Source organism: Eurytemora carolleeae, unplaced genomic scaffold (assembly GCF_000591075.1).
Source record: "Eurytemora carolleeae unplaced genomic scaffold, Eaff_2.0 scaffold1153, whole genome shotgun sequence".
Taxonomy (NCBI): domain Eukaryota; kingdom Metazoa; phylum Arthropoda; class Copepoda; order Calanoida; family Temoridae; genus Eurytemora; species Eurytemora carolleeae.
In genome coordinates this window covers 11402-22676 of record NW_019397039.1, presented here as the reverse complement: position 1 = coordinate 22676, position 11275 = coordinate 11402, and the positions used below count along the sequence as shown (strand labels likewise).

The window sequence follows — 11275 nt, the reverse complement described above, 5'->3', positions numbered from 1 at the left end:
CCGCCGCTCAAATTCTTTAAATTCGGCCACAGTTATCATTTTTTAATAAATAAATCAAAAGCAATAAAATAAAACAAAAATCATAATAAAAAACAACTCTTCAGGAATTACATGTTTGTCTAGCTATCTACGTGATATCATGAATATCATGAATTTTCTTAGTGCGGTAGATGAAGTATTGTTTTAAAGAAAAAATTTTACGTTTTAAATTTTTAATTTTGGCCTATCTTACCAGCTAAGATTTAAAAAAATTGAGAATTTGTCAAAAATTATTGGAGAATAATCATTTTTCAAAACATTTTAATTTTTTTCTTAAATTTTGAAGATCTCTGAAAAAAAATTCCGCATTTTTTAGAAAATATCGCTTTTCATTCTTGTTATAGAAGACCAACCATTCTCTTGACATCTTTAATAGTTTGACTGGCAATACTTTGTGCACTGTCCCTTCCCTTGTCGAGTACAGAGTCCAGATACATGTTATCATCTAACAATCTGAAACCAGAATATCAATCAATCAATAAGTTTTAAAATATTGGCACAATTTTAAGTGTGTTCCCTACAATTACTTTGTAAAATGTTAATTAAAGGGACTGCAAGCGTAATTCCATGCAAAGGTGACAAGACAATGTCCGACTCACAACTGTACCCTTGACACCTTTTTATCTCATCAATGATGTGAAAGGTATTTTCTTGGTTTAAAAAATGTTTAATTTTTATAATTCATATATGTCTTCCTTTAATATAAGAAAAAGTGCGCAAATCACTTTTGCAGAGAAACCACAGTTGAAAATTATACGTTTTCAAAATTATAAACATTGATATTAGATTCATAATAGTTCAGACAAGGCTTTTAGGTGTACCGTTGTCAATCGGAATGTGCCATTTTTATATTATAGGCCACTTGAAATTACACTGACAGTACCTTAAAAGGGATTTCGAAATTTTTATTGATAATTAATAAAAACTATTTTTTCATAGATTAGATTTCATTCCTTGTCATTTCTTCTCTGATGGGAGTCAGATGTTCAATAAGAGTTGATGTAACCATTTCTTTCAGAACAACCTAGGTATAAATCTTATTTACCTAAACTTGACAGGGGCCGAGGGGTGGGGTGGTATCCTCTCATATTTGTGACAGGGGCCAAGGGGTGGGGTATCCCCACATATTTATTTATTTGCTTATTTGCTTATTTGCTTATTTACTTATTTACTTATTTACTTATTTTTTTATTTACTTATTTACTTATTTACTTATTTACTTATTTACTTATTTACTTATTTACTTATTTATTTATTTACTTATTTACTTATTTACTTATTTACTTATTTACTTATTTACTTATTTACTTATTTACTTATTTACTTATTTATACGAAACCAATTAAAACAACACATCAGCAATTGTAGGTTTTGAGCGTCTGCTAGGTTTGTACACATCAAATATATATTTTTTCTTTCTATATGTTCTGACCATAAAGTTTAGATTCACACTCATTGTTTTAGCATATTTTCATCACAATAATGAACTATTTGACTTTATACCCCACCCATACTGTTATACGTTTCAAAAAATTGTTTTAATCTAATTTTTTATAATTACATCTTAATTTTTTACCTTATTTATATTGTTGGTGATAATATATTGTTCTACTTGGTCAGGAGTTTGATTGGTTAAACTGCTGTAGATTAGGATTAAGTTTGCTACACCTGGAGGTCGGAATTAATTAATAGTGAGAAGTAGTTGGACTCCCATTGAGGTTTACATCTCAGTATTTAGAGGGATCCGAGTGACTTATTGATTATAGACAAATTAATTAATTTATTAAATCAGTAAGAATATTTGAACCTAATGGTTCAAGTAGTCATACCTAATTCGATTGTTTCTCGCTTTCATTAAATCCGAACGTAACTTTGAACTAATTAAATTAGAATTAATAAAAATCAAATAAATTCAGCTCAAAAATCAATTTATCGAGTCTTATCCAATATCAATAAAATCCAGTCTAATCGAATCCAGCCCAAATTGTCAAAATCCAATCCAGTACAAAACAATCCAATCCAATTCAACAACCTATTTCGGTTCAGTAAAATTCAGTTTAAATACAATCCAATCCAATCAAATTTAATCTCATTTAATCCTATCAAATTGTAAATGTATTTCAAACTAAACATCACAAGACGGAAATACGACTTTATCATATTTCATTTGACAAAAAGAAAAGATAAAATTTTATTTATAATTACCATAATGTACAGGGTTACCCACAAAGGATGAGACTTGAGCGCCGACTGTACGGAATTTTCTTAAATTCATAACTCTCTAAATCTGTTCTCAGTTTTCGCTCTTTGCCAAATTATTAAATGAGCTATTACAAGACTATATTCAATTTAATTCAATAAAATTGGTCACATCTTGAGAGTTTCATTAGATTGTCTTAACAGTCTCATCCTTTTTGGGTAACCCTGTATTATAATAGAAAAATGTTTTACCTGGCCTATTTTCCGGATCGTAAGTTATTTCTTTTATTGTATCTGTCACACTTTTCTTTATTTTTTCCCGAATTATATCTGCACAATATATAACTATTCAAAAATGTAATAAATTCAAAGAAACTTTTTAATATAAAATTTTAAGAAGAATTTTTTAATTCGTCAAAAAAGCTCTTTTTAAATTCAGACATGAAATAGCTGATACAAATTGCTACAACTTCATTCAGAGATTCATCTCATTATAGAGTTATACAGTAACTTCCGTCATCCGTTTTTCCATACTTAATTAATTGTGAATCGTTATTGTTACTCTTTGCTTAAAATAAAAATACATTTCGAGTCCCCAAAAATACTTGTTTTGGAAAAAATATGGCTCCTTCCCTAATCCTAACAATAAAGTTCGTGGACTTTTTATTATTTTTTCGTAAGATTTCAAAATTTTACAAAATTCGGAAGTTTTTGAGACAAATTTTTGTAATTCTTAGCATCCATTATTATTATCCTTTCCCTGGGTCACGTGAGTTCCCACAAAAACGTTTCTTGGATACAAACCAACAGACAGACAATCAAAGATCCCATATAGACCAGGGTAAGTGGCGGAGCTCAACCCTATCTTCACTGTATGTCAGCCTACAGGTCGTTATACATTGTTTGTAGGTTGATTGTTAATAATAATAATAATATATAAATATATCTTATTTTAGGTTGGATATTTTATGTTCCTTGAGAATCATTGATGAAAATACAAGATTTAGGATCCGGGTCGGACTTCGACATCTTTTTCTCCGGATTTCTCAAACTCCGGAGCCGGGCTGTGTTGTTATCAGGCAGTACGGCCTGGAAATTAATCAATCATTGATAAAGGTACTGTAGACGAAATTTCAAGTGGCCTTCCATTTTTAACATGTCCTTAACTTTATCTGAATAACAATAGGAACGATATTGCCGTATTCTTTCATAACCTTGAAATCGCGTTAAATTCTAAATAAAAACCCTTAATATATCTGTAGCAGACTACCGCTAGGCACTATATAGAGAAGCCACAATTTAAAAAAATCAATTTTCCGAGCGAAGAGAACTAATTCATCAATAAGACAACTGTAAATTCGCCGGACATGCCTCCATATAAAGGGCCACTTAAAATTGTGTCTACAGTCCCTTATGTTATAATTATCATGATTAATTCTAATCAGAATTGAAATTTTGGAATATTTTGCAAGAACATCTTTCAATTAGAACGAAAGCAAAAAAACAATTTTTGTAAATGCAGATTTTTTCATCTCCATTTCTTAAATTAAGTTTTTATCAGTTTTAAAATCCTCGTTAAACCTCTGGTCGTGGGAAGTAGGTTCCATAAGTAGAATTAAATTTCTGGCACAAATACTGAAAAAAAATTTCCAATAATAATATAAAATTTTACTTAAATCAAAATAATCATTATTTATATTTTAAATAAAAAATGTGAGCATATTTCAACTAAAATTAATTTTAGAAAAAACAAACATAATATGAGTTTTTTCTCCTTAATACTCCCCTTTATTCAGAACAGTATTTTGATTGTAGGTTCATTAACAAAATAACAATTTAAAAAATAACTAGACAGAATTGGCTAAAACATTAAATTAGGATGATAGTACTACAGGGATACTCACAACGGATGAGACATCAGTGATGTAAGTTCTGAATTTATTCAGTCTTTGTTTTTTCTTTCAAGTATTGATCTCAATCTTATACAGGGCTACCGATTAGTTTAATTCCCCTTTAATGGCCCTAATATTATACTAGGCAGAGTAACTTAGTTTGAGGGATATATCATTAACCAACAATTTAACAGTGCTCACATTGGATATCAATATCAAGCGTTCAAGATTAACAATATTCACGCAGAAGTTCCGATCCCTGGTGCACTGGAGTGTTTCAGGTCGTCATTACATCTATTGTGGGTATCCCCGAATAGATTATCAAGTACAATAGGTGGCAACAGAGAAATGGATCAATTATACACGACGTCATTAGTGTCAAATATAACAAAGAAAACGAAATTTTCTCACATTATTTGTCATGTTTTTCAAGATTAAATAAAAAAGTGTAAAAACAGAAAATAAATAAGACATAAAATTGTACCTTTTTCACTGTAAGATAAGCTCTTTATTCTAAAAGGATCACTATTATTGTTAATTTTGTCGGACACAATACTGAGTTGACACTTGTGATGTAAGAATACAGCTGAGAGTGTACAAATACTACGTTGCCATCTATTGTACTTAACAATATATCTGGGTATCCCTAGAAGCGGAAATTTAACTCCCGAGTTTCCATTTCAGGGATATTTGTGGAAATATCAATAAAATAATTAAATAATAAAAAAACTGATCATATGAAATAATAATTCAAACCAAAAGATTTGTATCTACATAAAAAATGTTCTTAACCCATTTACAAAACCCGAGATTTCATGACGATACCCTGTCTTAAATTTTGGACTCAGAGCCCAAAACTTAAGACAGGGTATCGTTATGAAAACCAGTTTTAAAACCCGGGTTTCACGAATGGGGTTAGACAGTTTTGTGAATATCAATATTTTTGTTATGAAATATTATTTTTTTTTAGTTTGTTTATATTCTCCATTTTTCGAATCTCTTAAATAAAAATGTACACAAATGTTAAGACCCTAAAAAGGAAACTCGGGAGTTTCGATCAACGATATTCTTAATATTTTGGGCTCAGAGCTTAAAAGTAAACTGTGTACAAAATGAGAAAAAGTAAACCTGAGCTATTTGAATGTTTTGAATGTTGTCCTCTCCTACCGGGATCTTTGTAGCCTAACAAAAAAAAAACAATTTATTTTGTTTAAATGGTAAAATATTATTATTTAATATCCATAACCTTTTATCAGTGTTTCAGATCCATTTAACTTTGATGCTGATCCGGATTCTGGATCCAAATTGGAAAAAAATGGATCCGTATCCGGATCCAGGTCATGAACATTTCTAGATTCAATGATTTCTTAAAAGAAGAATTTTCAAAATATTTTTCTTCTTTTTTGATAATCTCTCTTTTTTTAAACAATTCAGATTTGGGGTTTAAGTGCAAAAGATTTTTATTTGTAGTTTTTTGTTGATATTTTACCCCTTGGAATGTTCTTAACCTGGTTTGAAAATTCTAAATTAAGTGGGTTGACTTTTCTACTTAAAGGGGGACAAACCGGCTATGTAAGGTAGTTGAACTGAGTATGCAGTGTTGTAGACAAGTTCTTTAGGATTCATTTGAGACATATAAAACTTTTTAAAGATCTGTAAATCCTGAGTTTAAGCGCAAAGTCGAAGTCAAAGTAGTACTTTTGGGTGAATACGTTTTCGGAATTTTTAATCTTATTTTTAAATAACGACGAGAAAAAATGTTCACAAAATTCTACAGTAAACTAATTAGTTGTTTAGGAGTAGGTTGAGAAAATAAAAATTAATCTTGTTCAATTTTAAGTTTTTATTTTTATTATTCTAGTTTCTCATTATTCACAAAGATTTTCTGCAGATTTTCTGGAACTATTGTTGAAAAGACGAAATTTAAAAAATGTGTAGAAATTTGCAAAAAAATTCATAGAAAGTAAGAAAGTCAATATAATGATGAAAACAAAATAATTGATTCTAGCATTGATTCATGGACAAATTTCATTTGAGAAATACCTACCCAGGTAATGAGTTTACTGTATAATTTTTACTTTATTTTTCGTCGTCGTTATTTAATAATTAAAAAAAACCGATTCTAAAAACGTACCCACCCAAAGTCATGATTTTGAACGTCGACTTTGCACTCAAACTTAGTAGTTAAACGTCGTGGAAAAGTTTTGTATGTCTCAAATGAATCCTAAAGAATGTGTCCACAAAACTGCATACTACGAATTGTAAAACTAAAATTGCAGAAAAAACCTTTTTGTCCTTGATATTTTTAATCACCTTATAGAGAAGAATATCTGCACTTTGTAACACTGGGTATAAATATAATCCTAAAAATATTCAGAAATATTATTCCATATCTTTTATCTGTTATTTATCTTTATTAAATACAATTCTCAGTGTTAAATCAAATCAAATCAAATCAAATCATTCTTTTAGGGACGTCCTACACCCACACCCCAAAATTGAAGTGACTGTACTAAATCAATAATGAAGTGAGGTCTTACGATTTGTATTTTTGCTAATTTCCACTTGGGTTTTTTAATAAACTCTGCAAAGAGGTTTGTAATCTACATTATTTTTACCATTAACATGAACGAAAACGTGCAAAATCAACAATCTACAACGGACATCCGACGTTATTGCCAGACCGCCAATCATTTTTCAATTTTGTTTAATGTTGTTGAATAAAGTTTTACCTAAAAGGACTTCTTTTAACTTCTCTGATTTGTCTTTGTACTGTGTCAACTGTGCTGAAAAAAAATAACAGCAATGGAGCATTTTCAATAAAGCCTCATTTTTAATTAGTCATGAGTATTCATATTTATCAGCTATTTTGCAAATTTGTGAAAATTTGAGATTTTCAAATTGGCAGATTTAACGCAAAGTGATGAAAGCACATGTCAAAATTTTCATTAATATTTGAATGAATTTGTGTAAAACCACCAAAAATCTTATTTTCTTCATTTCTTGAAGTTCCTAACTCACCTAATCTAGGAACAGTACAGAGCGTTCCAAGAATCCAACAGAGTTCTGAATGTTCCTTAACTGTGGACTGCTGGAACAGGATACATCTGTTAAGTAGAACTTAGAAATTGTTTTTAGCAGAACAATTTTAATTCTTGCATTCAGAAGGATTTCATTACAAAATACGGTGCAATTTTCATCTATTTTCATCTATTTTCATCTATTTTCATCTATTTTCATCTATTTTCATCTATTTTCATCTATTTTCATCTATTTTCATCNAACTATTTTCATCAACTATTTTCATCAACTATTTTCATCAACTATTTTTATCAACTATTTTCATCAACTATTTTCATCAACTATTTTCATCAACTATTTTCATCTACTATTTTCATCTTCTATTTTAATCTAATATTTTCATCTATTTTCATCTATTTTTGTTTATTTTCATATATTTTCATATATTTTTTTATATACTTTCTCATTTTAATTCATATCTATTTCATTCGGAGATTAAATTCTTAGCTCAATTTTCCCCCCTAAAAATTTGTAAAAAGGTTCTCCTTACCGGTCAGTATCTAGTCCGCAAGCTAGAAGACTCGCTGTCATCTCTCGTATTCCCGACCTATGCAGTATGTACGTAGAGTAACTGTTATGAACCCGAACAGTTTTTATTGAAAAAGTTTTGATTGAATCAGTATTTAATATTTGTTAAAATTATGTGCACTCTCCTCAATGATTGCATTTATTTTTGCTTTTAAATAAGTCAACAAGACGAGACGTAAGAATGATTTCTTAATTCTCCACACTCCATCTTGATCATTGGCCTCCATCCTTGTTCTCTATCTTTGAACTCCACCTTTGACCTTCACCCTTGAACTCGTTGTTTTAATTAAATGACTTAGATACTCAACCACAATCTAGGCTATTGGGCTCAGTACTTGATCTCGATCATTGACTTAATCCTTGACCTCAATCCTTGACCTCAATCCTTGACCTCAATCCTTGACCTCAATCCTTGACCTCGATCTTTGACCCCAATCCTTGACCTCAATCTTTGACCCCAATCCTTGACCTCAATCCTTGACCTAAATCCTTGACCTCAATCCTTGACCTAAATCCTTGATCTCAATCCTTGATCTCAATCATTGACCTCAATATTTGACCTCAATCCTTGACCTCAATCCTTGACCTCAATCCTTGACCTCAGTCTTTGACCCCAATCCTTGACCTCAATCCTTGATCTCAATCCTTGATCTCAATCCTTGATCTCAATCATTGACCTCAATATTTGACCTCAATCCTACTCCACGACCTCGACCCGCAACCTAGGCCATTCATCCTGACCCATGACCTCGAACCTTGACCCAGATATTGACCTCTAGTTTTACAAGGAAGATTGTTCTACCTGAGTGCTCCTGGATCTTGAGGCAATGTTATAGCATGAAGGTCAACCACGCAGAACATCTGATATAGACTAGATTCAAATATTTTTTCTTATTTAAATTAAAATGTATTTTTTCATCTTTGTTCAAAATGAAGTTTGCAGAATTCATTAATAATAAAATCCCAAGAATTCAAAAAATGATATGATTCCCAAAAAGAACACTTCATGTATCTAAATATAAAGTAGTTATCTCGGTGGTGTGTGTTGGTGTTTGGACCGATTTGCCTCAAATGTTAAGTGGGAAACTTTATTTGAAATTTTAACTTGGATAGGTCGACTTTAATCGGAAAAACTTAGTTTACAGGCAAATCTAGGTGTTCATGCTAGAATTTAGGTTTTTAAGTTTTAAAATTATCATGTGACACAAAATCGCTTCAAGATTTAATACTCACTTCTGAGATTTAGGATCAAATTAACAAGATTGGGCTATTAATATCCAACATTTAGGATCAAACTAACAAGATTAGACTATTAAATATCCAAGATTTAGGATCAAATTAACAAGACTAGGCTATTAAATATCCAAGATTTAGGATCAAACTAACAAGATTAGGCTATTATATATCCAAGATTTAGAATCAAATTTACAAGACTAGGCTATTAAATATCCAAGATTTAGGATCAAACTAACAAGATTAGGCTATCAAATATCCAAGATTTAGAATCAAATTTACAAGACTAGGCTATTAAATATCCAAGATTTAGGATCAAATTTACAAGACTAGGTTATTAAATATCCAAGATTTAGGAACCAAAACCCGAAGACCTGAATTTTTTTTTTTCAAATTACTTAACGAGTTTTACGATTTATAAAATCTTCCTTATTCATTCTGTTTTCTACAGTTAATTCTTCTCCCCATCTTTTTACAGCGCCGAGATAATTTCCTGAATTAAAATAATTATTTTTTACAAAATAAAAAGATTAATTAAAACAAAAACTTAAAAATATCTTTATCTTATTATGTGTGTGGATCTGGAATTTTTTACATATTTCTGTTCCCCCTCTACCTTCTTCGCCCCATTATGAAAGCACCCCACCCCTCCTATTTAATGCTACATATCAGATTCACAACGGTACCACTTAAAAGTTCATAATACTATAGCTAGCTGCTTAGTTAGTAAAATTTGAGAACAAAACATTAGGTTTAAAGGATATGACTTTGACAAAAAAAAACTTTTTTCCCTATGTTTCGGGGGAAAAAAATCTGGTCTTGGTTTTTAACATTTCTTCTGCAGTAAATTGGCAGGAACAAGGAACAATAAATAGAAATCGTTTATCACAGTGAGATTTATTGGGTTTCCAATTTATAAGTTTTAGTTTTTTCCATGTTTAGAAATAAATCAAATTTAGTTTATCATTTTTTTACTGGAGAAATAAATAGAAATCATGACAAAATTGTAAATGCGATAAGTAAAAACTATATATATAAGGTGGACGCTGACTAGGAGTAGGCGCTGTCTTGGTTAAGTTGTGATATATAAAACTACGGAGCATTGTAAAACCATTATTTTAGGACTGTGGTTGTTTTTAATACTTTCGCTAGACCAAAATATATTTACACTTGGTTAGTTTTTACTGTAAAATATTCCAAATAAACCCAACGAAAAGTTAAAGAAAATCTTATTGATCAAAAGAAATATTTTCAAGAAAATAAGACAGTGCTTAGGATCCGGATCCGTTGGATCCGCAAAATTTTGGCTGCCTGGATCCGAATCCACGGATCCGGATCCAAGGGGCAAAATATCATCCAAAAACTGTAAAAACCCAAATCTAAACTTTTGAAAAAAGGTATTATTAAAATTTCCCGATTTCTGAATGGTTCAGCAAGTTTTAGCATAAGAATAAGCGAAAAACATGAGACAAATAATTTGAAAACTTTGTTTTGTTAAAAAAATCAGTAAATCTTTAATGACCTGGATCCGGATCCACATTTAGATCCGTGTCCATTTTTTCCAGTGCGGATCCGGAACCGCATCAAAATTAAAACCTAAGCACTGGTAGCAGAATTAACTGAAAACAAGCTGAGAAATTTTCTTCATAGAACAATGTTAATAGTTAGGTGCAAAATTCTTTAAAATTTGGGAAGTGAAAATATTTTACGATTGTGTCAATTAAGAATTTCATAGTTTCAGAGGTAAGAATGTACAACGTTTTGAGGCTTCACAAGAGTCTGAGATGCAAAACCTACTTCAAATTGTATGCTGGAAAAATTTGCGCTTTTTACATAAAGCTAAATTTTTACTCTGATCAAAAATATTAACTAAGACGATTTTTCAAACGGAAAACGAAAAACAGATTTACTAATCGTTTTGGTTTAATGTATTTCATCAGTGTACAAATTTTGCTCTGTGCATCGTTAATCTTGTAACGCTTGATCTCAACGTCCAATGTGGACATTTATTAATTTGAGGACCATTACTTGAATCCCTTAATTAAAGTAATCCCTGCAGAGACACCACGTGATGTCGAAGTAGAATAAATTAATACGTAGGTCTGTATAAGATGAAGATCAATACTTGATCAGGAGATTCAGAATACAAAAATTCTGGCCTAGAATGCTAAACTTATACACAAACTCATCGTTACTAAATTAAATCCTAATCGCTAAAAAAGGATTAAATCATAAATATGAAAGAAATGAAATAATCAGGTAATGTTTAATATTACTACTACCTAAATGTAATGTTCCTGTGG

General features: G+C 30.5%; 1 protein-coding gene across 1 annotated transcript; it reads right to left on the bottom strand.

Annotated features, from left to right (window-relative positions):
• Positions 1-287: 287 nt before the first annotated feature.
• Positions 288-11275, bottom strand: LOC111711330 (tryptophan--tRNA ligase, mitochondrial). Its single transcript, XM_023485663.1, has 14 exons — positions 11255-11275; positions 9401-9465; positions 8542-8600; positions 7702-7758; positions 7152-7237; positions 6863-6916; positions 6444-6493; positions 5259-5312; positions 3820-3873; positions 3213-3327; positions 2491-2568; positions 1616-1707; positions 993-1063; positions 288-492 (listed from the first exon to the last, which is right to left on the bottom strand). The coding sequence occupies exons 2-14, from the start codon at positions 9407-9409 to the stop codon at positions 378-380; spliced, it is 894 nt and encodes a 297-aa protein (XP_023341431.1). The 5' UTR covers positions 9410-9465; positions 11255-11275; the 3' UTR covers positions 288-377.

Excerpts from the sequence above, each read along its gene's own strand:
- LOC111711330 (XM_023485663.1), bottom strand. Across the intron at positions 6,494-6,862 it reads GTTAAAAGAAGTCCTTTTAG|GATTATATTTATACCCAGTG; the intron begins GTAAAACTTTAT and ends GAATATTTTTAG. Across the intron at positions 493-992 it reads ATCAGAGAAGAAATGACAAG|ATTGTTAGATGATAACATGT; the intron begins GAATGAAATCTA and ends TTCTGGTTTCAG.